A 27,922-nucleotide genomic window follows, 5' to 3' on the forward strand; every position below is an offset into this window, starting at 1 on the left:
TGTAAGTAAAAGTGCTTTTATTTTATAAATAAAAAGATAAATCATTATACAAATAACACATAGTAGATGCAGCATGCTAGCTGCCCTTGCCCGATGAGAGATCTACAACAGCTAATAGTTACATCTCTCCACAGCCTTCATGCAAGTTCTTTACAGCCAATGATTTCCCAACCACTTCAAAAACTTATCTAATGGGATATGTTAGTTATACAGTGTTACTTTTGCAGAAGATTTACTATCTGATTATGGGAATGTTGCCAATTATGGATTTAAATAGTGTATTTACTGCATTTTACAGAAGCAATGAGTGTATTATGTGTTTTCATTTCCCGTATGGCAGGTTAGTACACAAGAACTGCAATGTGAAAATTTACTATCTAGGTTAATGAGCACTAGTACCTAAGACAAGAGGTCCTGCAGGCGAAGTAAAGAGCCAGCATCAAGTACTATTTAAAGTTTTGTCAGTAACTGGTATATAACAACAAATGACACTAGGAAGGACTACCAAAATACGCTGAAATTTAATAAAGTACTTTTTTTCTACAGAGAGCAAAATAAAACTAATGCCCATTCAGTAGCTACTCCAAATACTTGGAAGACAGCAGCTTCAAATATTAAGAACTGTACTGTAAGCAGTAATCAGCATTTCTACATATAAAAAAACCCTCACTGATTCTATGTAGCTTTTTAAAAGGAGTATAAATTGTATATTTATTGAACACAGCCTTGATTGACAGGTGTAATCTGTTCATTCTTCATAATGAAATGTATATTCCTATTTCAATACTTTTGTACAAACTTTACGTACTTCGCACGGTGTTGCTATGCGAACTCAAAGGTTTAATCTAAGTGCCCAGTAAACTGTCTGGCACATAGCAAGCTCTCGAAATACACAACTACTATTATTCCTATTAAGTGAACCAATCTGTCAGTGATAAAAGGAAATGAACACTTCAGGAGAATAATTAGGATAACCCACAGACTTCTGACTTTTCTTGAAGTATTACACACCCACTATTTCCCAACTTTGTACATATCCAAATTTGTATAGATACCACAATCCACTTTGAAGATCATATTGTTATCTGTATCTATTTCCTAACTTTCTGCTGCTATAGCCTTTGGCCTAAAGCAACACAATTTTGATAGGATATGTATGTATGTATGTATGTATGTATGTATGTATGTATGTGTGATAGAAAAGCATATTAAAAACAATGGACATGGAAATCAGATAACAAAAGGCATTTTCCTAAATCTTCTTAACAAAGACATTGCCAGTGTATTCAGGACAACCCATTTCATCTGAGTTTATAAAGGTTTTCTTCACATCATACAATATTTTACTTCTTGATTCAAAAAGCATTTTCCATTCCTTTCATCTCTCTTTACATAGAAATTCCAAGTGCCAGTACAAAGCTCTCTATTTTAAGTAAAAAATTTATTACAAAATGTACTTGTAAAAAACCACTGTCTTGTTAGATTGGTGGACTTGACTAGCATCCAGTAGATGAACTCACTCCAAGAGACATTTGGGGACACAAACTTGAAGGCCTTAACATATACGACAGAATGCATAAAATCCAGAGGGGGCTGTGCAGCTAGGGGAAGGGTCTAAATAAGATCAAGAAGTACTGTATGAAATGCACAAAAATTAAAACAGAACAAATAAAGAAACAAAAGACCACCACCACTGGCTGGTTACTGAAGGTGAGTGACAAAGCATGGGACCACCAGGGTAACAGCAAGTTCTGAACAGTCTCAACAGATCTATCATTGCTCATTTTCAAGTAAGCCACACACTGGTAAACGCTGGTTTTCAAGTATATGATAGATTTTGGTATGTGTAAGGAAGGTTTGAAAGTTTTCTGGTCTTTAACTTTGATTTTTTTCTACCAGAAGACAAATGATTCAGGGCTTACCAAGTCAGCAATAATTTGAAAACAACAGTGAGAGGAAAAACCTCTGTTCAAAACCCAAGCTATCATTCTTCTGCCATCAAATAGGAAGGAAAAGTCAACATTTTTGGTAAAGGCAGAAAAACACACCTGAAAACACATTAACTTGAAACTCACTACCTAGAGTTCAAAGCAATCCAACCCTCACACTCATTAGCGGCACATACAAAGCCTTCCAAAGGTTGTCCTGATTTAAGAAAGGAGAGTCTGGAAACATGAACCATCTCTATGTTAAAATAAAGAAAAAATAAACCAAAGGCCATGTCCCTCTGAATTTATTATCCTATGGGCTTCAGAGAAATCAAGAACTACAGACTTCAGTCCCACGGTTTATCTTATCGACTAGTGGAGGGATTCTACGTGTGTATCACACTTTAGGAGATAGAGCACCCGGTGTCCTTCTGAGGTTTGATATCTGGTTCTCTCACAGGCTTCACTTCTTCTTCTTGCCTGGGTTTGGCCTAAGGAGAAGGAGAAACACTGTAAATATGCAAATGCAGCACATAGAGCTTCTGCACTTCAGACCTTTCAAAGGTGCTGTACTAAAAGACCCAGCACTGGGCTAACCATGGTATTCCAGAAGCCACATTTTAAAATGCTGTCACCAGGCGACATCCCAATGAAAACCTCAACTGCAGCCAAGAGTCCAGCAATAGTGCTCCTCCTCCATAATCTCTAGGAGGAATGAATGCACGTACATGGAACTCTGAAGGCTGAAGATGATCGATGATAATAATAAACTATCTTTTAGGACATTATTTTAGAGGCTTAACAGGATATGAAGATGATTATTTTTAGGAATAACTTAAGGGAGGAAACTTACGAATTGCGGTTACAAAATAATTCCCACTCCTGCCACAGATCTCTATAGTGTTTGGGTAATTAGATCTGAAACTTTCTACATAAGCTACAGTTTGATTTAGAGCAGCATGTGCAGTTAGATACAAATGACTAAAAGCATTCTTCTTTTACTCCTAGATGATTCAGGGAATGTTGATATTCAAGCAACTCTTCAAATACCCTGCAACAATGCCAAGTCAGAAGAATGCTGCACTGGCAACATCCACATGGACCATCTGCCCCGCACTCTTTTAAGGGAAAGACCAACACCTTGTAAAAATGAGACAATGTGCTGAAAACAATGTCCATCAACTACAAAGAAAACCAGAGGACACTGAAGGTCTAGGGGCTACCTGAGAGCATTCTATGATACAACAGATCAAGCACTAAAATTACCGAGTTGAGCATTTAGACAAATATATGGACCTACTGAAAAAGGCAAAAATATCAATATGGTAACTCTAAATTCTTTTTAAAGTTTTCTGAATGGAAGGAAAAACCCCGTTCTCATACACTGTCATCCTTGGGTCTCTTGGTGAGATCAAACGCAGCCAATGTTTCTGGTGTCCAGAGAGCACTTGGAGGAGGAAATTCAAAAGGCACAGGCTCTACCAGCCCATAATTTGCTTTGAGTTCCAGTTGTGGGGCTTCTGTTGGAATTTTTTGAAAGTAACTGCAAAAGAGCAATTTGAACAGTGGTTCATTCATTGATTCAGCAACTACTTGAGTGCCTAATATGTTCAAGGCCGACGATGAGGAAGAGGAATGAGGAAGCTGAGAAACCCTACTGACTACAATACAATGGAACTGAAGCTACTAAGGATCTAAGAGAATACAAAGAGGGCAGTGGCCCTAGATGTGGAGGCTGGGTGACTATTTCCAAAGGAAGTGGTGAAAGCCGAACTAGACAAGTCTAAGTTCCGCATGACCCAGTATGGAGTATCACAGGAAGACTACAGAGGCAAGTAGGGACAGGATCGATTCTACCAACCTACGAAGGACCAAACTACAGTCTGCACGTTGATTTAGTAACAGTCTGAATCTTACTACCTGCAAAGACAAGGAAGAAGTCTAAGAAAATGAATTTTCCTCTTTCAACTTAGCTAAAACCAGAGTGAGATCAATATGCAAAAGAAGTTTCATGTAACACAAACATACATATTCACACATGTAACAGATGGAAACAGAAAATCAAGACTTTACACGAGTGTCTTCATGAAATGAGCTCTATGTCAACAATTCATGGTTTGATTAAAAAATCCATTTTTTATGTCATCTACATAGTGCATAAAAGGCCCTACACATTTGAATTTTATCACTAAAGATAACTTTAATGCGAAACTCATATGCAATTCAAGGTAAAACCTTTGGGAACAGAGGCCGATAGAGACAGCAACACTACTAAAATGCTAATATTTCAACAGCTACAAATCGAAGTACTACTGCTCGTAAAGAGTAGAGGACTCACATGAAGCCATTCTCCCTCTGGCATTTGTCTAGGGTATTCTTCACAAGGCTTCCCAGCTTTCTGAAGAACAAGTGTCCTGATGGCTTGACTGTGGGTCCTGGTCCTTTCGTTTCCCCATAGTCTTTACACAGAGCTTCTGCCTTGGCATATGCTGCAGAGAGGGGTAAAAATCTTCTGAGAATAGTTAAGCACTGCCTGTGTACAGGACAAAGCCTTAAACCAGAGACGGGAAAGAAGACTTGTGCTGCTTTTTCCCAGGTGTAAAAGCAGCACCAACAACAAAACAGAGTGCAAGGTGCTCTACAGGCTTGAGGCTTAGAATTATTTTTTCTTTCCTTCAATTATGTTGCCCACTCCCATTCTTTTTCATGAACTCAGCCAAAGTCTGTTCATTCTCTTTATAATGGAACTTTATTTTAGGGGCATTAAAATTCTGAAAGCAATACTTACATTTTTCTGCTTCTTGAAGAGACCTGATTGCTTCTCCACATTTATCACTAGCCAACAAAGTCTGACCATGGTAACAGTAAGCCTGATAAAAGAAAGACATTTTTATGAATTTCCCCCCCTCACTGGCACATGCCAGATAAATACCATTAGCCACTGTTAGAACTACCACTGCAGTCTCTTCTGTTTACTTGAGTAGGCTTTTCCCCATCCGTCTACATCAAAAGTGGAATTATTCCCAGCTCTGAGCCAAAGTAGACTCCTAATCATACCCTGAGAGCAACAGTTACTAGTTAAAACTTGTTTTGAAAATCAGGGCACAGCAGATAAAGGAAGACATTATTAGGCTTCTGCAGAGGGATAGAAGAGTGTTTTGAGGAGGTATCTATCTATTTTCCTGCAACAAAGTCTTCTATAGCCCAGGCTGGCATGCCCAGCAAGGATCACAAGTTTTAGGAGAAAAGCATCAGCCTGAAAGTTCACTCGTCTATCAACACAGAGATGCACATGGCCTTAGGTAGTAGTTAGTAGTGTTTGAAAAGAGATTGTAACATGTAAGGAATACAAGTATTTATTTAGATCTGGTTTTACCATCTTTCACATGATACTGATCTTGAAACAAGTCTGGAGAGTATAATAAACTGGTAAGGAACTTCTAAAACATGCATACCAGAGCTCTTGCAGAGGACCTGGGTTTGATTCCCAGCACCCATAAGGCAGCTAACAACCATCTCTAATTCAAGTTCTTCTGGCCTCCACAAGCATTGTATGACAATGGTACACTTACATACATGTAGGCAAAACACTCACACACATAAAATAAATAAATTTACATAGGATATTGATGATCCTTCACCTAGGTGACATATACTGAGGTATGGTTTAAGACTGTATTTTTTAAATCAGTGTGTGTGTGTGAGAGAGAGAGAGAGAGAGAGAGAGAGAGAGAGGAGTGAAAGTGTGGCTAGGTGTGTGCCATGGCAGGTATCTGCCATTGTGCAGATGTGGAAGTCAGAAGACAACCATGGGTGCCAGTCCTCACCTTCTACCTTGTTTGAGGCAGGCTCTCCTGCTGTTTGCTGCTATCTGGCCTGCAAGCTTCCAAGGATTCTTGTCTCTGCCTTCTACCCCACTGTAGGATATGCACCACTGTATTCAGCTTTACCAGAGTTCTGGAGAGTCAAGCTCAGGTCCCTCATACTGTGCAGTAGGTGCTTTACCCACTGAGCCATATTCCCACACCCTTAGAATTAGAATTTGCCAATATTCTTCTCAATGGACAGGATATAGCAACTAAGAAAATTCTCATCAAGTATCCAGCCTGAAAGTGGGTTTTGGATCACATAGCAATTTCCGGTCTACAATTCTGCATCATCTCTTTCCACTCACTGCTGCCAGTGAACATCTGCTCAGAGCTGCCCGTTATTGGTATGCTGGTAATGAAGAGTGGTTAAGATGGGAGACCTGGCAATCAAGGGGCGGGAGGGAGGAAATCCAATGTCTTTAGGCGGCTTCCTAGTACTTACATAAGCCGTGTAGAAGCATGTTTTCAAGTGAAGGTATTTTCTCCATTTAGCAGAGTACGCAGGCTCCAAACTGGATAAAGTATGATCTAAAGTTACATTTTAAAAAGCAAAGTATCATTTCACTAGAACATTTCTTAGTTCCTACGTTCTAGTGCTAAAAGCAGAATGCAATCTAGTCTAAATTCAAGCTTTTATTGTTAAAACAACAAACCCTAAACACTTATTTCAAGTGATTTATTTTCCCATCATTATATATTGAATCATAAGTATCTCTTTGATTTGATGGCTAAGGTAACTTTAAGTTAAAAATAATGATAAGAGACATGATTAAGAACTTCAAAGCAAATATTCATCCACATTATGCCTTTAAAATTTTATATAATATAGCCACACAGACAGTAGTCTCTCACCTGTCATAAACAACCCATCTCAATCACCTACCATCACTGAACCCTGCATTAAAAAATACTGGGCGTGGTGGCGCACACCTTTAATCCCAGCACTCAGGAGGCAGAGGTAGACGGATTTCTGTGAATTCAAGGCCAGCCTGGTCTACATAGTGAGTTCCAGGACAGCTGGGGCTACAGGGAGACCCTGTCTCAAAAAGCCAAAACCGCACCCCCCCACACATACCACACACACACACACACACACACACACATTCACTCTGGGGGCTGGAGAGATGGCTCGGCGGTTAAGAACACTGGCTGCTCTTGCAGAGGACACGGTTTTGATTCACAGCACCTACATGGTGGTTAACAACCGTCCGTAACTCCAGTTCCACAGGATCCAATACCCTCTTCTGACTTCCACTGGAGGCACTACATGACACGGATGCACTTACATATATGCAGGCAATGCACTCATACACATAAAATAAAAATAATAAACAAAAAAACTTTTTAAATATTTTTATTATTTTTATTTTTTGTCTTTTTGAGACAGGGTCTCCCTGTAGCCCCAGCTGTCCTGGAACTCACTATGTAGACCAGGCTGGCCTTGAACTCATGTGTATGAGTGTTATGCCTGCATGTAGGTAAGTGTACCCGTGTCATGCAATGCCAATCAAGGACAGAAGAGGCTGTCAGATCCCCTGGAACTGGAGTTACAGACAGTTGTTAGCTGCCATGTGGGTGCTGGGATTCGAACCTGGTCTTCTGTAAGAACAGTCAGTGTTCTTAACTGCTGAGCTATCTCTCCAGCCCCACAAAATATTTTTTTAAAGTATTTAAATATATGTATGTATTTATTCACTCACATGTCCACACATGCTCACACAATCCAACAGCTCCCTGATTTTTTTTCTCCTTTACTTTCTACTTCATTATCATTGTCAAACCTTTCTTCACTTTCAAATCCTGTAACGATTTCTACTTATCTACTCTGCAATTCCTTCACAGAGCAAGTCTATGTGTGAGGCTTGGAAATTCTTTTTAGAAAATGCCAATCCGGGGCTGGGGAGATGGCTCAGTGGTTAAGAGCTCTGGCTGCTCTTGGAGAGGCCCTGGGTTCGATTCCCATCACCCACATGGGGACTAAAAATTATCAGTAACTCCAGTTCCAGGGGATCCAACACCCTCTTCTGACCTCCTGGGGCACTGTACAACATGGGTGCACCTATCTACATACAGGCAATACACTCATAAACATAAAATAAAAATAATAAAATATTTAAAAGAAAATTCCAATTTAATCCAATTAGACTCATTCTGATTTTTAATAATGAATTCTAAATATACAAGGCTACAAGTTCCAAATACAAATCAAGGTTACACTTGTCAGACAGGTTAACAAACCTATTACTATTATTATTACTGAAACAAGGTTTCACTAAGTTGCCTATCACTATATAGATCAGGCTGGCCTTAAGCTTGCAATGATCCTGCCCCAGCTTCCTAAGTGCTGGGATTAAGTGTGTATCATCTCACCTAGCAAAAAACATTTATTTTTGAAACAAACTACTTTTTTTTTTTTTTTTTTTTTTTTGAGATAGGGTCTCACTATGTAAGTCCGGCTGGTCTAGGACAAGCTATGTAGACCAGACTGGCATGGCACTCACAGAGCTCCACCTGTCTCTGTCTCAGAAGTACTGGGATTAACTGCTTCCCTATACTACAAATCTGCCCTGCTTATCTATTCAGCAACTAACATAGTAAGCAGTCCCCAGACAGAAACCTATGTATGTGTCCTAGATTCCAAGACACAAGTTCTGACATGCTAGCAGTCACGTTACAGATGGTCATATAAACTCTTTAATATGCGTTTCTTATCTGAACTAAGCATAGTAATTAAAAAATTGTTATGGGGCTGGAGGGATAGTGCAGCCGTTAAAGGCTAAGGCTAACAACCAAAACATTAAAAAATTGTTATGAAGACCAAAAACAATTTTAAAAAACAAAAAAGCTACATAATTATTAGCTTTAACCGGCTGAAAAGTACAACATTGTCTTATCCATTAGACGTCATGTAACATACTAACTGTGAGGTCCAGGGAGTGAACCAAGTGCTCTACTGCTAGCTATGAGCTGGTAACAAATGATTTACTTGTATGTGTATATGCATGTTTCTATGTGCTTTTATGAGACAGGGCCTGCCTCTTAATTTTACCTAGATCTTACTAATTCTGCTAGACAGGCTGGCTGGGTAGTAAGCCACAGGAGTCCTTGACTCTGCCTCCTCAGTTCCAGGATTACAAACACATGCCACCACACCTGGCTTGTTGATGTCCTGGGGATCAAACTCAGGTCCTGATGCTTGCACGTCCAGCACTTTACCCACGTACCTATGGAGCTATCTCCCCAGTCCTAAGCTTTTGTTTTGAGACAGGGTTTCACTAAGTTGCCCAGGCAGGCCTAGGTATAAGCCTCTTGCCTCAGTCTCTGGAATACCGTGCTGCAAAGTCTGGCCTCTTATTCTAAACAAGATCAAGAAAATTAAGATTCTAGTTTTGTACTGGAAAATCGAAGAAACTTGTTTTGTTCCCATTTATCCAAGAGCAAATAAATGTGAAAATCTAGAGACTAAAAGTATAACCACAGGAATAAGCTTACCTGCTTTTTGATAGAAATTGGCTGTTTCATAGGCCAATGCAGCAATCAGTCCAGGAGCATGTTTTAGTTCAATTGCTCGGGCAATGGTTACTGTAACCAACACACAAAAAATAGAATCTGTAAGTTCATACCCAATTAAGTTCAGTAATAAAAGCAAAAGGCAGCCTTGATGCCCTCCTTTGAGATTTTTATATAGTTTTTTAAAAAAGCAAGTTTTAATGTGAAAATTTATAGACAATATAAGCATGAACAGAAAACACTCAACTTGTGTTTCTGATATATCTTTAAATCACTAGCCAATCCCAGAGAATTACTACAAAATAGCATGATATAAAAAAGAAAAATACTTTCAAAGCACTGGAGCTTGAAATAAAGATAAAAGCTTGGAAAGTTTTATTCTGCAGTTGAAAGATGAAGACTTCAAGGCAAGTCAATGAGTGGAGAAAGAAAAAGAATGGGTTCAATACAGGAGGAAAGACAGTTAAAGAACTAATGACAATGCAGTCACAAAGGGCATGCAATTAAAAGAGGCCAAAATGACCCCAATCAGTTTCCTAAACCTGAAACTCAATTACAGCCAATTCTGACTTTTTTTTAAAAAAGAATCAAAAGCCAATATAAACATTCTTTTTTTTTTTTTTTTTTCAAAGAAATCTTACAATATTGAGGCTACCTTCTTGGGCCTCAGCCTGGCACTGAATGATGTAAGCATCCATGAGCCTCGCCTCTAGATCCCTTCCTTTTTCTGCGGGCGTAAGAAGTTTGGGGATATGACTTTCCTGAGAGAAAGAAAATAAAAAGAAAACAAACACACCAAGTTTTATTTTAATCCAATTGTTAGACGTGAAGAAGGTATAAGTTATGATACTCAACTTAAAGACTTACCAAAAAATCAAAGTACAAACAAAACTTGTGAAAAAGGCAATAGCAATAATTTACAGAGAACACAAGTTCTTGAACACTAAGTGAGCTTTTATAAGGAAAAGGAACTCAATGCAAAATTTAGGGTATAGAGACTGCTTTGCCACACAATATAATGCAAACCAAACTTTCACCTTAGAGCACATTTAGTAATCAAAATTCCCTTTTGTACGACAACCTGAATTGTTCATTCACATTAATAACTAATGAGGAACAGAAAATACTTCAATTCTCCACCTAATTCAGTCTCACAGCATGAAGAGAAGCTCAGAGCTGGCCTCCAAGAGGCCTTCAGTAATCAGTTTACTTAGAATGCAGTGGAAGGACAGTAGTGCTAGAAGATGTATTATTCTCTCCCCGAGTTCCCATCCCATCTCCAGGCTATTTGATAGCATCAGAATGCAGTGACTGGCACTCCAGTGTACTCACTGAGATACCCAGAATGCAAAATCCCAAGTTCAGTTCTATAAATTTGTGACTGCTCCTGGCAACTGCTGCAGAGAGCGCTTTGAAATGGTATGAACATTAATGTTTTGTTTTCGCCTATCTTTTCAAAGACAGAAAAATAAGCAGACTATTACAATTTTAATTTTCTAGTTCTAAGGGTCACTGATTTTAGGACAAAAATGTTAACATTTAGTAATTGGCTGTAACTCACCAATAAGACAGCTAGTATAGGAGAATATATACAGTTAGCCCATGTACTTGAGCACACTACATCTGCAGTCAATCACCTCAGATTCAAAATACTTGGAAAAAAAAAAATTGCCTCTGAAAACTGCCTCTTTAATGAGTATGTACAGACTTCCTTTGTCGTTATCTCAAGACAATACAGTATGACAAGTATTTTCAGAGCATTTACATTGTGTTAGATAACAGATATGCATGGTTACATACAAATGCTATGCCATTTAGAAAAAGCACTTGGCATCTAGACTTTGGTATGGGGAGGTGGAAGGAGCAGTTTGTTCTTGAATCAAACCCCTTGTACTGGATAGCTTTAGTTGTCAAGTTGACAAACCTGGGTAGAGGGAGCCTCAACTGGGGAACTGCCTCTATTGGACTGGCCTGTGGCTTCTGTGGGGCATTTTCTGGATTGCTGAGTAAAGTGGGAGGGCCCAGGCCACTGTGGGTGGTGGGCCCTGGGCAGGTTGCTCTGTATTATTTAAGAAAGCAGGCTGAGCACAGACCAGGGAGGCAAGCCAGTAAGTAGCATTCCTCCGTGGTCTGTGCTTCAGCTCCTACCTCCAGGTTCCTGCCCCGAGTTCCTACCTTGGGCTCCCTGATAAATTGTGACCCAGTAGATGCAAGTCAAATAAACCCTTTCCTCCCCAAGTTGGTATTGGTCAGTGTTTTGTCATAATAATTGAAAGCAAACTAGAACAGAAATTGGTACCAGAGAGAAGGCTAATGCTGTGACAGACCTGACCCAGTTGTTTTTGGGAGGATTGTGGAAGAGTCTGGAACTTTGGGCTGGAAAAGCCATTGAGTATTTAAGAGTTTGTTGCTGTGATGCTTGGAAGAGTTATGCTGAAAGAGCTGCAGACAATGGAAGTCTGGCTGATGAAGCTTCAAAGAGAAGCAGAGACTATCAGTGCTGTTGGGGTGATATTCTGAATTAGAATCTGTGGCTTCTGGTCAACTGGGGCTGAAGAATCAGCTATGATTAAGAGACTGGGCATGGTGGTGCACACTGTTAGTCCCAGCACTCGGAGGCAGAGGCAAGGGTAGGCAGATCTGTGAGTTCCAGGCCAGCTAGGACTACAGGGACACCCTGTCTCAAAAAGACCAAAAAAAAAAAAAAAACCCCCAAAAACAAAACCCCAGAACCACTGAAGTGAAGCCTTTGCTTTAATAACTGGGACAACTGCTGCTGGTTAGTTGGGACTGAAAAATCAGTTATAACAAGTAACATCCAACATCATTTAGGCAAAATCTTCTGGCAAATATTTCCTCAGGGTCAGCAAACAAGCAGTGAGGGGGCCCAAGAATCCATCTCAAGCTGGAAGCAGGACTTGGTAATGTGTAAGAGTCTCCTGCATGGTTCTGGTGTTGAAAGTATGAAGGGGTCACAGACAGCAGCTGAGGCTTGGCACCCTGAGAAAGGTCATTGGTGGGTGCAGCCATAGTTGCAGTGAAGACCCCAGGACTGAAGGGGTCATGCAATCTAAAGCTTTACACACTGAGAGGCCAGAAGAACCCATTCGTGAGGGTGGAGCCTCAGTTTCAGCAGAGACCCCAGCTTTTTGGAGATGGCAGGACCATGGGATGATCAACAAGGGTAGCAGCAGGTGTGGAATGGAGCTGGCCTGGGCCTGTGAGACAAGCTTTGTGTGCTGTGGATGGGAGAGTCAGAGAGTAGTTGAGCTACTGAAACCCTTTGGAGCCCAAAAGTTCATGAGTGAATCCCAGATGTCCAGTCCTGAGCTACTTTGCTGGACTTAGGTTTTGTTTAAGTGTGCCCGATTCTTCCCTTTGAAATAAAACAGTACTTGCTTTTAATTTTGCAGGAGCCCACAGTAGACTTTTAAAAAGACTTTGATCTTTTAAATTAAAGAGTGAGTTATTTTAAGGACTGTGGGAATTTTAAAGTTGTACTGTTTCATGTTGTGATAGTAACACCATACCTTGAGGATAAGAAATGGAAAGCTTTGGGTTTAACAGTGATGTCTGTGTGTCAAGTTGACAAGGGGTCAATTGTGCTGGATAGCTTTCGTTGTCAACTTGACATATCTGGGTAGAGGGACCCTTAATTGGGGAATTTCCTCCATTGGACTGGCCTCTGGCCACATCTATGGGGCATTTTCTTGACTGTTGAGTGATGTGGGAAGGCCCAGTCCACAGTGGGCAGTACCAAACCTGGGCAGGTGGTCCTGTATTGTGTAAGAAAGCAGGTTGAGCAAGGGCCAGGAGAGCAAGCCAGTAAACAGCTATCCTCCATGTTCTGTGTTCCAAGTTTCTACCCTGAGTTCCTACCTTGGGCTCCCTCAGTGATGGACTGTGACCTGGGAGATATAAAATAAACAAACTTTTCCTCTCCAAGCTGGTTTTGGTCAGAGTGTTTTGTTACAGCAATTGAAGTCAGACTACAACACGTCCGCAGTTCCTGGAGGGACTTTACTAGTTCTTTTTACATAACAGAGTAATTAATCCCCCCATACAGTAAAAGCTGTTCAAGAATCAATGTCAGTCACACACACACACAGACACACTCTTTACCTTTAAATGTTTAAAAATCCCAGCTGCAATTTTCAGGCTTCGATGAACTTCTTTTGCTTCATCTTCAGTTATACTTAAAGATAAAGATTACATTAGAGGATGAGGAAGGGTCTTATTTCTGGCACTAAAACAGTCAATGCATTATCAGGAAACCAAATAGTTATTTGGGTATCTTACCCCTACTTTTCTTCCTTTAAAAAAAATCTAATCTTAAAAAGTAAAGAATGCAGGCCAGGCATGGTGGTGCACGCCTATAGTCCCAGCACTCGGGAGGCAGAGGCAGGCGGATCTCTGTGAGTTCAAGGCCAGCCTGGTCTACATAGTGAGTTCCAGGCCAGCTGGGGCTACAGGGAGACCCTGTCTCAAAAAGACCAAAAAAATAAAAGTAAGGAATGCACATGAAACATATCCTAAGACTCTAGAGTTGAAAATTTACCTAGAGGTAAATGGTGGACAGTCTTATTTTTCCTTCTAGACTCTTCTGTCACAAGCAAACACAAGCAGCTATACACCCTATGCTACTCATTTTAATCATTTTACATCAGCAGACAAAAATTCAACTTTTTAAAAAATTTCCTTATTTTTAGAAAGATCTCATTATGTAGCCCCAACAGGCTTGCAATTTACTATGTAGACCAGGCTGGCCTTGAACAGAGATCTACCTGCCTGTGCCTCCCCAGTACTGGAATTAAAGGCATGCAGCACTTTGCCTGGCTCAACTTCATTTTTAAATGATTGAACATTCCTATGTATAAATGAATTATAACTAAATTACCAATTAAAAAAAAATTTGTATATATAAAATGTTTTGCCTACATGTATGTAAGCGTACCATGTGCACGTAATGCCTGTGGAGACCAGAAGGGGGCACGAATCCCCTGAACTGGAGTCATAGACAGCTGTGAGGTGCCACATGGATGCTGGGAACTGAACCTGGGTCCTCTGCAAGAGCAGCCAGTGTTCTCAACTGAAGAGCCACCTCTCTAGCCCCCAAGTGGTGCTTTTTAATAAATAGCCTAGACTTAAATTATGAAACTCAATATATTTAAAAGACAACATACATATACATAACCTTTGCTTTTTAACTTACTTTTCTTTTCCAGCCAGTCTTGAAGCATACTTGGTATACCATAATGCCACATTAAAACCCATGGAAATTAATTCAAAAACAGCATCCTGCTGGGTACTGGAAGTCAAAATGAAATTATTAAGTTCTGCAAATTATTTAGACATTGCTACATGAAGCCTATGGAACATCCAACTCAAACTTAAGATATGGACCCAGTGAGATGGCTCAGTGGGTAAATGCACTTGGTGCCAAGCCAGATGATCTGAGCTCAATCCCTGGGTTCCACATGGGAGAGAATCAACTCCTGCAAGTTTTGCTCTGACTTCCACATGTGTACACACAAACTAAAACAAAATGAAATAAAAAATTTAAATTATGAAGACATACTAAATGATATACAAATACACATGATATAGCAAATGGTTTTGTATTTCATGACAGGAGATAAGACACACAGGCAAACAACAACGTATGGGGTGCTGGACGGCTTCAGTGGTCAACTTGATATACCTGGGTTGAGGGAGCCTCAATTCAGGAACTGCCTCCATTGGACTGGCCTGTGGCCACATCTATGGGGCATTTTCTGGATTGTTGAGTGATATGGGAGGACCCAGCCCACTGTGGGCAGGTGGGCCTGTACTGTATAAGAAAGTAGGTTGAGCATGGCTAGGAGAACAAGCCAAGAAACAGCTATTCTCCATGTTCTGTGTTCTAGGTTCCTGCCCTGAGTTTCTACTTTGGGCTCCCTCAGTGATGAACTATGATCTGGGAGACGTAACATAACTCTTTCTTCTCCAAGTTGGTTTTGGTCAGTGAGAGGCTAACTAGGAAAAATGGCTAAAATAGGTGTATACTATACAGTATGTCCTGTGTACTTCATAATAATAGACTGAGAATAGTGATTCCAAAGCTACACAGAGTAGCTTTTAAAAGATTCAATTCTGGGACCTGACCTCAGGGAGTCAGATGGGAGCCAAAATTCTATTTTAAACAAGTATTTAATTGGTACTGGAATGGATAGTTCTTTCTTACAAAATATATTATGAGACTGAAGTTAGAATGGTTAAAGAATGCTTCCTGAGTGGCAGATACATAGAAATCTGCACTAAGCCTTGAACGATGGCTGTCATGTGGTGAGACGAGAACACTGTCAATCACACACACAGTATAAGGCTTCTTCTGACAGAACTGACTCAGCTGCTGTGACCTCAGCTCTGTGGTAGAGTGCTGACCTAGAAGGCCCTGGGTTTAGTTCCCAGCTCCAGGGCAAAAAACAAAACAAAAATCAGAGTATGGACTGACCCACAATGCTTGACTGGAACAGATAGTATGTAAAATGAAATTGAGTAACAGGAGGACAAAAAGCCAAATTAAGCAGAACTGCAGATTCTGAATGTCAAGCTAATTAATACTCTAAGAAAATGTCTTGAATCATTTTATGTTTAGATTCTGTTACTAATTAAAGATGGCAAAAGCATACCAAGCAAAAAAGATATTAACACCAACACACCACCATTCTAAGAATCTGAAAATTGTTTATCATCTCAAAGGACAAATAAGGCAGAGAGAATGTCCAGTACGGATACAGAGAAGTTTCTGGGAGGAATAAACCAGAGCTCTGTCTCAGCTTTATACTTTTGATTTATATTTAAAAGAATGGTGACATGGCAAGTTTTTAAACTGAAAAGAAAAAGTATGTGCTGGAGGTGTACCTCGGGGCTGGCAAGCACACACCTAGTTTGTGTAAGACCTTGACTTGACTCTCAACACTACTTGACAATTCTACCTAGTCATGTCATGCAGTGAGTCTATCTGATTTGTGTTCAGTGCCCACTTTAAGTAACAAAATGGCTTTGCTAACTTTTCTTTTATTACATTTCTTCGTTTTGGGTGTGGGAGGTGTGGGTAAGTGTGCCATGGCACTTGTGTGGAGGTCAGAGAACAACCTCCAAAAGTTGGTTCTCTCCTACCACATGGGTCCTGGGGATCAAACTCAACTTGTCAGGCTTGGTAGCAAACACCCTTACCTGTTAAAACTATCTAAAACTGCTGGCCCCAATCCTGGCATTATATGATGCCACACCAACAACTCTTTTCTTTCTTGTCTGCTTTTTTTGGGGGGAGAGGGGTGGTAAGGATCCAACTCAGGGCCTTTTACATGCTAGTCAAATGTTCTAACACAGAACTACATTGTTCTTGTTCTAGAACACTTCATCTCTCTAGCACAATCTAAATAATAATCTGAACATGTATAAATGAAAAAATATTTTTTCAACTGGGTGTACTGGTTCACCCCTGTAATCAGCACTCTGGAGCTTGAAACAGGAGGACTGCCATGAGTTCAAGGCCAGTCTGGGCCACATGAATTTGAGGGCAGCCTGAATTAGGGAGTGAGACAATGTCCTGACACAAATTCACACAGCACAATTTCTACTGACTATATAGCAATCAAGCATTAAGTTTCACATGCACTGAGTAACAGATATTATTTAAGGTTACTATCACATAATTCTTTTTGTTTTTGTTTTGAGACAAGGCCTTGCTATTCTATAGGCCAGGCTGGCCCAGAGCTCATGATCCTCCTGCCTCAGCTTCTCCAAGAGCTAGATTTATCAATGTGTCATGCCCAGTTTCATTACATAATTCTTCTTGCTTCATTATTATTTTTTTACTTTATGCGTATGTGTATATTGCGTGCATGTGTGCAAGTGCACCTGTGTTGTGCAATGCCAATGCCTGAGGAGATTGTTAGCCACCATGTGGGTGCTGGATTTGAACCTCGGTCTTCTTCAAGAACAGTCAGTGCTCTTAACCACTGAGCCATCTCTCCAACCCCACATCATTCTTTTTGTATTTGTTTGTTTTCTGTAGTTTAAATTGGCTGGTTTTGAACTCTTTTGTCTTATTATTTTTATTTTATATATGAGTATTGCCTGCATGGAAGTGTACCCATGTTGTGCAGTGCCCATGGAGGTCAGAAGAGGATGTTGAATCCCCTGAAACTGGAGTTACAAATGGTTGTCAACAGCCATGTGGGTGCTGGAAGCTAACCTCGGTTCTCTGAAAGAGCAGCCGGCGCTCTTAACTGCAGTCATCTCCCAGCCCCCTGGCCTTGAAGACTTGATCCTTGTGCCTGAGCTTTCCAAGAGTTGAGTTCACTGTATGTGCCACTATGCCTAGTTTCATCACGTAATTTTTCACTATCTCATGAAATGCTCATGAAAGAAACAGTAATATGGAATAAAAATTTAGGATAATGTGGGAAAAGTGTTGAATTTATGTAATTTAAGGTATTTTATGCCTGTCAAAATTTCCAATGATGATAGAGGCTTGATTCTTTAAAAATAATCTTAACTAAAATAAAAAATTCCTTAATTTTGGACAAAAAACAAAGTGATTACATAAAGAAAACAAAACAAAACAAAACAAAAGCCTTGGAAAACTTTACTATCTAAGAATATTAAAATTTAGAAAGGATTCACATTCCTGACTTCTAACCAAATTTAAATACTGAACTGAATAATGAAATCTGGGTAATCATGCTCAAGGAAGGAAAGAAAGAAACTATTATTTAATGCATCTTATTTTATGCTTGGCACTACATTATTCATTGAGCATACATTTTCTTGTTTTGTTCCTTACAACATCTTACTGTTGCGACACAAAATCTAGAAGCAGATTGTGGTAGTTTGAATGCGAATGTCTCCCATAGACTCCAAGTATTTGGACATTTTGCCTCCAGTTGGTGGCGCTGCTTTGGGAGGTTTTAGGTGTGGTCTTGCTAGAGGAAACATGACCTTAGAGGGGCAGGCTTTGAGAGTTTTTAAATCTTGCCAGTCTCTGATTTCTATGCCTGTTGGAATATGGGAGTGCTCCACTTTTTCCTCCAGCCACCTCCTGCCACCATGCCTCTCTGCCATGATGGATTCTGATCCCTCTAGAACCACAAGCTCAAATAAACTCTCTCTTCTATAAGTTCCCTTGGTCATGGTGTTCACTGCACAGAAAGCCTGGACTGCCTCTGAGCCTGTACGAATCAAATACCCACAGTCTTTTTATTATAAAACAAAGTCCATTCTGGGCTTTATAACCTCTAATCCCTATTTTTATTTTATTTTTACATTTATGTGTGTGTGTGTGTGTGTGTGTGTATGTGTGTACATGCCCGCTATGGCACAAATGTGGTGGTCAAATGACAAATTTTGGGTGTTGGTTCTTTCCTTCCACCTTTCATAAATTGTGGGGTCTGAATTCAAGCCATCAGGCTTGGCAGCAAGCACCTTTACCCACTGAGCCATCTTGTTGCCATCCCCCATTTTTATTAAGAATTCTAAAGCAAACTGAGACAAAGATACATTGGAATTTAACTGTCCAATTGTTTTTTTAAAGTAGCGATTAGAGCTGGAGAGATGACTCAGCAGTTAAGAGCACTGGCTACTCTTGCAGAGGACCCAGGTTTGATTCCTAGCACCCACATGGTAGTTAACAACCATCCAAAACTCCAGTTCCAGGGGATTTTCTGACCTCTGAGGTCACTGCACATGGGTGCACTTACATATGTGCAGGCAAATATACTCATACACATAAAATAATAAAATAAAAAAGTAAAGATTAATGCCACTATTATCTATTACTAGTAGTTAAGTGACTAGTGAAAAAGTTATGAGGAAAGTTTTGAAACAGCAGAAATAAGAGTAAAAATACTGAGACTCTGGCCTTTACTTCTCCTTCACATCCCTATTCACCAGTCAAGGACTTTCTTTTCTCCCTGCAATTTGGAAGTCTTTTAGATAGACCCACTGAAGGGGTACCCCAATTACCTCACCCTGTGTCCCTGTTCAACATGGAAGAAGCCAGAGTGGTCTGCATCCCGATTCCCTATCGGCAATCTGGGTAACCTCCTCAGAGGATGGTGTGAGAAGAATAGGAGGTAGGAATTGGCTAGGCAGTTAGGGCAAAAAGACCCCAAAGAAAAGTAGCCAGTCTCTTGGCTAAAAGTCAAAATGTCCTTGGGCCACTTAGCAACATACTCTGTTCCAAAGGCCAAAATTGTCAAAAGTATTTGGAAGCTCTTATCTAATCCCTAAAAGGATTTTAGGGGTATCTCTTCAGAGCGGGGATATTAGAGTAGCAAAAAGCCCATTTAAAAAAAAAAAAAAAAGAAAGAGTACACAAAGTTGTCAGAAAAAAAGTGACGGGGAGATATGGGAGGCGATGGAGTGGAGGGAGTAGGCGTGGATTTGATCAAAACACCTTATATGCATGTATGAAATTCTCAATAAAAATTTTTTTTTAAGTTTAAAAAAAAAGTACTGAGAATCAAAAGTGTACCAAGTTGGGGAAGAAAGCAAGAGACTAACCAAAAGTGTCAAAACTATCCATCAGGAAGAGAGAAGTAGAAGAAAACCAAATTCTATTCAGCTTGAATAGAAGCAAAGACTGGAAGCCAGTTTTGGATTCCTCCAAATTCACCAAACACTGTGTTATTAAACCAGTCAAGGCTGTTTAGTTCGAGTTAATATTTGTATTATCTCCAAAACAGATTTTTGTCTGGGAGAAACACATTTAAAAAAAATTTAACAGTTGGGCTGCAGAGATGCCCAGCAACTAAGAGCACTGGTTGCTCTTGCAGGGGACCAGAGTTCAGTTCCCAGCACCCACATGGCAGCTAACAACTATCTGTCACTCCAGTTCCAGGGGATCCAATGCCCTCTTCTGGTTCCATGGGCACCAGACATGCAGTCAAAATACTCAGATGCAGAAAATAAAAATAAGTACATCTTAAACAAAATCAACAGTTTGCATTATGGTTTGTCAATGTTTTAAATTAATTTCCTAACAAGTGAAAATGCTCATCAGTCTTATATTTTTCTTCTTCAAACACACAAGCTATAAGTTAAACACTAACTAAATAGTCAAAAACTGGCTTCAATTTAGGAATGCATTAATACTGCTTACCTTGGAACCTGCCCTTGTAATGTATCAGTCCACTTGAAATTTTGAATGTATCGTAATTTGCTTTCCTGGGTAGATTCATCCAATGAATTTATGAACCCTATAAAAAGATAAAAGATATTTTAGTTTTAAAAGAAATATTATGTGTTCTATTTAGAAAATGTTTCAGACAATTACTTTTCCAGGTTTCTGAATGAAACTTCTGGCCCCTTTCTCCTTTTCCACATCTCATTCTCCTCCGGAGGTAATAGAATATGAAATGCAGTTTTCAGAGTATTAGAAAGACTACGTACTTCCACTACAATGTCACACTTCTGACCCAAGCATACCAAACACAGCCCAGAAGATTAAGCTATCCGGATTTGACAAGTCTAAGAGTTGTTCTTTTTTTAGAACTCAAAAATTCATAAAAACCACCAACCTTGTAAAAGTGAGAAATACAAGTCTGCTGCGTTCTTCATCATTTCTGGGTTACAGTTCAGATCAGTGAACAGTTCGAGGAGCCGCGTCCTGGATGACCTCAAGTCACTTACATGTAACAGAGATGGTAAAGCTAAGCTGTGGTACAACAACTTAGATAAGACCAGAGGTTATGACTTAAAAGTTTTAAAACGCCAGGTGTGGTGGTGCACACCTTTAGTCCCTGCACTGGGGAGGCAGAGGCAGGTGGATCAAGGCCAACCTGGTCTACAAAGCAAGTTCCAGGTCAGCTGGGGCTACAAGGAGACCCTGTCTCAAAAAGACCAAAAAAAAAAAAAAAAAAAAAAAAAATTTAATACAACACCCATTGATCCACTCCTACCTTCTCAAATTTACAGGAATAAAATTAATTAGGACAAGTGCTAGGAGTAACTGAAGTTACTATTAACAACTGCTTTACAAGTTGTATCAAAATAAACTCAGCCTAAGAGGCAATCATGTCAGCCCAACTGTACAACAAAAATAACTTAGCAAGTTAAAAAAAAAAAATCAGCTGGGGCATGGAGGCACATGCCCATAATTCTAGTACTTGTGAGGTAGAGGCAGGAGCCTCAGTTATATAGCCACAGAGAGCTTGAGATCAGTCCAGGCTACATGAGACCCATGTGCCCATTAAAAAAACACTGTGCATGCATTTAAGATAGAAAATGAATTAGCCTGGTGTGGTGGCACACACCTTTAACCTTTAATTCCTACACTCTGGAGGCAGAGGCAGGAGGATCTCTGTGAATTCAAGGCCAGCCTGGCCTCTATAGCGAATTCAGGCCAGCTGTGGCTACAGGAAGACTCTGTCTCAAAAAAGATGCCCCCGCCAAAAAAAAGATAGGAGAGGAATTAAGAAATGAGTGGTTTTAGTGTTTGTTAATGTGTGTTAATGACAACAGGTTTGTGAAAAATGGTTTTAATTTTTGTGTGTTTAATATCTCTTTTAAACTTCTAAATCTGCAATTACACATAAAATGTCAAAGAAAAGTATATTTGAAATCAGTAAAACTGTATTCTATAATTCAATATATATGTCAAAAGCATATAAAAACATGTGGCCATCTGGTATTTTAAGACTGCTCCCTCTGTGTTGGGTATGGTCAGGCACACCCTTAACCCCAGCACTTGGGAGGTAGAGGGAGGCAGATCTCTGTGAGATCAAGGCTAGTCACAGATACATAGTGAGACTGTCTCAAAAATAAAATAATAAAACTATTCCCTAGACTCCATTCTTCTCTGCAACAAGAAATGTCCCACCTTTTCCTTCTTGAAATTCTTTTCTCCCACGGTTACAATAGCACTAAAATTTCTAGATGTTCCTCTTTATTCTAGGAATGCTTCCTACATTTCTTCCCTACATCTCCTGCTTATTCATACCTGCAAAAATGTTCAGTATTTGGCTTTCTGGTTTTCTCTTTGGCATTCTCCTCTATTATTACATCTTCAGTTCTTCCACTCCTAGATCAACATCAGCTCAAATCTACATCTGTATCTAATCCAGAAAGCGATTAGCGAGGATTCTAGAAGTCACATTATATGGACATGGATTCAGCATGCTTAAAACAGGTATAAGTTACTGAAGACGAAGACTAAATTTACCTTGTAAGCACCAAGAATATATTGGCATACTATGCCAAGAATTTAGTAGGTAGCAAGAATAAAGCACAAATGCAAAACTATTTGCTGTATGTACTGATACTGGCCACTCAAATAGTTTGGGATTTACAAGAGTTTGAAATGCAGCTGTGATGTTTAGAAGTGAGCACAGACTTAATCCTCAACTGTCTGGATGTTAGTGCTAAGCACCAGTACCAACTCTAAGGAAGCTAATCCAAGAAAGACCATTCCAACAACAAAACAGCTGATGAAACGGGACAGTCTATAGGAACAGCTTTGCAAGTATAGGTGCTCAATTATCACCTACAGCTCATCATGCAGAAAGCTAGTCATCTTAAAATTATACAAAAGGCCAGGTGTGGTGGCGCATGCCTTTAATCCCAGCACTTGGGAAGCAGAGGCAGGTGGATCTTTGTGAGTTCGAGGCCAGCCTGGTCTTCATCATAGTGAGTTCCAGGACAGCTGGGGATACAGGGAGACCCTGTCTCAAAAAGATGAAAAAAAAAAAAAAAAATGGAGAAATATGTTTTAGAAATATAATTTAGGCTATTTGATAAACTAGGAATTAGACACAAGTTAAAGACTAGTCCAATGCTACAGATAATCAGATAAACTGACTAGTTCAGGTCAGAGGCTGGCAGAATACAACCTGGACCTAGTTCTTGCCTACTCTTCCAAATAACAAAGGATTAGAGAGTTGTGGCAGGTTGTACCTGTAACCCCTGCACTCAGGAAGTTGTACCTGTAACCCTAGCACTCAGGAGGCAGAGGTAGGAACATCACAAGTTCAAGTCCAGCCTGGGCTATATGATGAAACCCTACCTCAAAAGCCTCAAAAGAAAAAAAAAGGAGATTTTACTTTTTTTTTTTTGGTCTTTTTGAGACAGGGTCTCCCTGTAGCCCCAGCTGGCCTGGAACTCACTATGTAGAGCAGGTTGGCCTTGAACACACAGAGATCCGCCTGCCTCTGCCTCCCGAGTGCTGGGATTAAAGGCGTGCACCACCACGCCTGGCAATTTTACATTTTTTTAAATGGGTTATAGAAATAGACAAGGAATACACAATAGCAATTGTATTTGGTACTTTCCAGAAAGTAGACACCATTAGTTTAGATTAACAAGCCAATCGTCCTTCAATTACGTCTTACAACCAAGAGCCGATTCTCATGATTTTCCTTTAGTTGCACCACAAGTCTTATTTAGGCTTTATTAGACTGGATCCTTTTTAGCCTCCTAGAGCCAGTCAATCAGGCCAAATGACTCCTTTGAAGTATTTTTATAAAATTGTATTTTTGCTAGCTACCATGTGGCTCCTGGGACTCAAACCCAGGTCCTCTGCAAGAGCAACCAGTGCTCTTAAACCACTGAGCCATCTCTCCAGCCCCTGAAGTATTTCTTGTATCTACCTTCTCTTAGCAATACTGTTCTAGTTATTATTCCTCTGACAAAGGTTTTCCTGATAAAAATTATTTGTCCCTTTCCCTTTCTATCTAAACAGGAGATCTTCAAATGCTTTCTGTAAAATTCCAGATATGGCCAGGCGTGATGGCACATGCCTATAATCCCAGCACTCAGGAGGCAGAGGTAGGCAGACCTCTGTGAGTTCAAAGCCAGCCCAGTCTACATAGTGAGTTCTAGGACAGCTGGGGCTACATGGAGACCCTGTCTCAAAAAGACCAAAAAAAAAAAAAAAAAAAAAAAAAGAGAGAGTCCAGATATGTATTTCAGGTTTTGTAGGTTATAAAATCTTTCAACTACTTAACTCTGCTGCTGAAGAGGAAAGCAGGTAGACAGCCATGGGTAATATGGAAATGCAAGGCTGGCTCCCTGGGCAAAGGGTGCCAGCCACTAAGTCTGATGACCTAAGGTTGATCCCTGGGACCCATAGTGGAAACAGAAAACTGACTCCTGCAAAGTGTTCTCTAACCTCCCCATGCACGGCACATGAATAAATAAAAATTACCTTAAAAACACAAAAACCCCTGTGGTGGTGTGAATGAGAATGTCCCCCATAAGCTCAAGTACTTGAACACCTGGTCAGGTGGTGGTACTGTTTGGGGAGGATCATGGAACCTTTAGGATGTGTGGCCTTGCTGGAGGAAACGCAACACTGGGAATGGGCTTTGAGTTCATAGCCTTGCCCGATTCCTGGCTGTCTCTGCGTCCTATGCCTGCATGAAGATGTAGGCTCTCAGTTTTCTGCTCTAGACACCTCCTGCCACCATGCTTCCCCATCACAACCGATTCTTATCCTCCTGGAACTGTGAGCCAAATAAAGTGTCCTTGGTGTTTTATTACAACAACAAAAAGTAACTTAGTACAGAAGTAAGCCTATGGGGGCCAGGGAGTGGAATGTGGTGGTTTGAATTAGAAATGTCCCCTATAGACTCCCAAGTATTTAAACACTTGGCTCCCTTTGGCGATGCTGTGTGCAGAAGTCTAAGAGAGACAGCCTTGCAGGGGAAGCATGTCAGTAGGGGCAGGCTTTGAGAGTTCATAGCTTTGACCAATCTCCAGTTTCCCTCCGCTTCCTGGGCAAGGCTGCAGGTGTGAGTGCTCAGCTTTCTGCTCCAGCTGTACCCTGCATGCCTCCCCTGCCATGATAGATTCTTCTCCTGAACTGTAAGTCAAATAACCCCCTCCTTCTATAAATTTCCTTGGTCATGGTGCTTTATCACAGCAACAAACAAGTAGCTTAATATACCCCTTTTTAATAAAAAGAAGCAGTGGGGGCCTAGGAAGATGCCTCAGCGGGGAAAGGGTTTGTTGTACACATGTACAAGGACATGAGTCTGAATCTCCAGAACCCACATGAAATGCTGGGCATGGTGGAGTGCATCTGAAACCTCAGCACTGGGGGTTGGATCCCTGGTCTCTCTGGCCAGCAAATTCAGCCCAAACAGTAAGTTCCAGATTCAGTGAGGGATCAAACCTCAAAAAAAAAAAAAAAGAGGTGGAGAAATGACTGAGGGAGACACTAACATCAACCTCTAGGTTCCACACCGACCTGCATGGCCATGCATACCCATATACTCAAATGTGCACACTGCACTCCCCTCGCCGCATCCCCCTACCACCACATACCCTGTGCCCTGCTGTAAACACAATAAATTATCTGGCCAGTTAACAATGCCAATATCCTACTTTATAGACTTGCTGAAATGTGCAGCTTAACTTTCACTGTCACTGCTTTAGTTCCTCTGTGACTCATTACTAACATAACATTTAAGGATGCTGACCTAATTCATCTATGACTTAACTCTCCATCTGTCAATAACTTACAAATTCATCATGAGTTTACTGTTAGGAATAATGTGTTACATATCTGTATCACCTATGAAACTTAAAAGTACTTGAATCATTGCTCAATCAGTACTTGTTGAATCTAATACGTACTTGCAAATTTTTGAAGCAGGAGGGCCAGTGATCATGCCATAGTAGTTAAAAGACACAGGAGCTGTAGCCTTTAATGGGTTCCTATGAAACCAATGGGTCATTTTCTCCAGATTTGTTCTACAACGAGAAGAGACATAAAAATCAAAGAAGCATCAAGTGTGAAATGGACACAGGAAAAACTGGCTATTTTACAAGATACATACGTTTTATGCATAAGCATACATATGCAAAGCATACATATATAAATAAAGTGCTTCATATCCACAAACGAATTTTATTTTAATTGCCGATTAGATTGTGTCTGTAAAAAACTTTTTTGGGAAAATATTTCCCATAATAATTTCCATGATAAAATATGCAAGAGCAGTAACAGTTAAATTTTAACATACGTTAAACACAAATCACACCCAGGTGAATGTTGTTAAAATGAAAGTTTTAATCAATCTGGGGGAGAACCTGAGATGCTGATACTGCATGTCCCCAGACAACACTTCTGAGCCTCAAAGCATTACTTTGGTTGGATGGCTGCCAAGTGACAGGACCAGCTGGGTCTCATTTCCTTAACAGATTCAAAGGGATACCCTCATTCACACCAATGGATTGGTGAAAGCATGTATTCTATAATAAATGTATTTTGTATAACATTGCTAATAAGAATCAGTATTTTAATAAAAAGTAATGTGATCTATCTTCATTTTAGTGCAAAAACATCTGAAAAATGTTTCTAATCAAAATGTTATGTAAATGAGGTATCAACTTTTAAAACTTAGGATAAAAGTAAAACAAAAGCAGTTCTGTATGTTTTTGTACCTGAACGCCCCTGGGTAGGTAGTTCATTTAGTAATACAAAAAAGCGCCAAGCTAAACACTCAAGCATCCCATTAGATTCCCGGAAGTAAAACAGAAGCAATTTTGATGAGGTTTATTTAATTTGAAGGCACTGCACACGGTTGCCAATCAACCTCTCTTATTAGGAAAAAGAAAAAAAAATGAGTGGGCTGCCCAGTGTTACAAAACAACTACATTAAACACTACCTTCATACTGACTTACTCGTGGCAAAACTGGTTTGGGGAAGCACCAAATAACCAATGACTACAGAATGCACTGTGTACTCACTGGATAGGGCAGGTCCATTGAAGAACCTCAAAACACTGAAGATCTTTCAAAGCCTATTACCTAAACATCTGCCACATAAACCGCCTTCATAACCTATTTGACTAGTGCACAGAAATCAAACTCTCTAGGAAAATTCGTGAAAGCAAAATTTGTTTCTTGGAATAACTGTATTCGTTCCTCCATCCTTCAAACCCTTCCAAGACCCGGCACTCTAGAACTCGGAGGTGGGGGGTTGTCGAACAACTACACACCCACCGTCCAAAGCCTTTAGAGTACCGCATCCGGAAGGCCGCTGTCACCTGACTCACCTCTGTAGACGACTTTCCACTGACACGCCCCCTCCTCACCCGGGAGCTCCGGGGTTCCACTGGAACTTACTTGAGGGCCAAGTAGGAACTCCCGGCCCCACTTCCTGTTACCACCCGGCCTTTCTCCCAGCCGGGGTCCAGCTAAAGACGGGGAGAGGGGGGCGGGTGATGTTCGCGAGCAGGCCTCACTCAGGGTGGCCCGCCGATCCAGTTAACCCGGGAAAGGCAGGCAGACGATGACCGAACGAATCAGTTTAGCCCGGAGGGTCACGCCAATCTAGCCGTGAATACCTTCGACTCGCGGACCACTATGGACTGTCTTGCCTCTCTTTGAAGGCGTGATAATACATATATATATGGTGTGGGGACCAGAATGAGGGAGATCCCGCGCCTCCCGACAGTCTTACCGCGTTCTCAGAGTCCGAAGGCCACTCTTCCTGCTGGAGGAAAGGCCAGACGGGACAGAGTACCCCAGCAAGACGAGAAAGGAGTCCGTACCATCGAGACGACGGGGCTAGAGTGGCCGGAAGCCGGGCCGGGCGGGGGGGGGGGGGGGGCGGTGAGCTG

At 40.6% G+C, this 27,922-nt stretch overlaps 1 protein-coding gene across 1 annotated transcript; it reads right to left on the reverse strand.

Moving 5' to 3' along the window:
• On the reverse strand, positions 1-27,901 carry Brox (BRO1 domain and CAAX motif containing). The gene is made up of 13 exons (XM_008823751.3): positions 27,763-27,901; positions 25,931-26,047; positions 20,875-20,981; positions 20,457-20,553; positions 14,520-14,615; positions 13,430-13,502; positions 9,963-10,068; positions 9,290-9,379; positions 6,240-6,325; positions 4,717-4,798; positions 4,267-4,417; positions 3,312-3,471; positions 1-2,419 (listed from the first exon to the last, which is right to left on the reverse strand). Exons 2-13 carry the CDS (start codon positions 26,029-26,031, stop codon positions 2,333-2,335), a joined length of 1,236 nt encoding a protein of 411 aa, XP_008821973.1. The 5' UTR covers positions 26,032-26,047; positions 27,763-27,901; the 3' UTR covers positions 1-2,332.
• Positions 27,902-27,922: the final 21 nt, after the last annotated feature.

This window comes from Nannospalax galili, unplaced genomic scaffold, assembly GCF_000622305.1.
Source record: "Nannospalax galili isolate Female #2095 unplaced genomic scaffold, S.galili_v1.0 scaffold368, whole genome shotgun sequence".
Lineage (NCBI taxonomy): Eukaryota > Metazoa > Chordata > Mammalia > Rodentia > Spalacidae > Nannospalax > Nannospalax galili.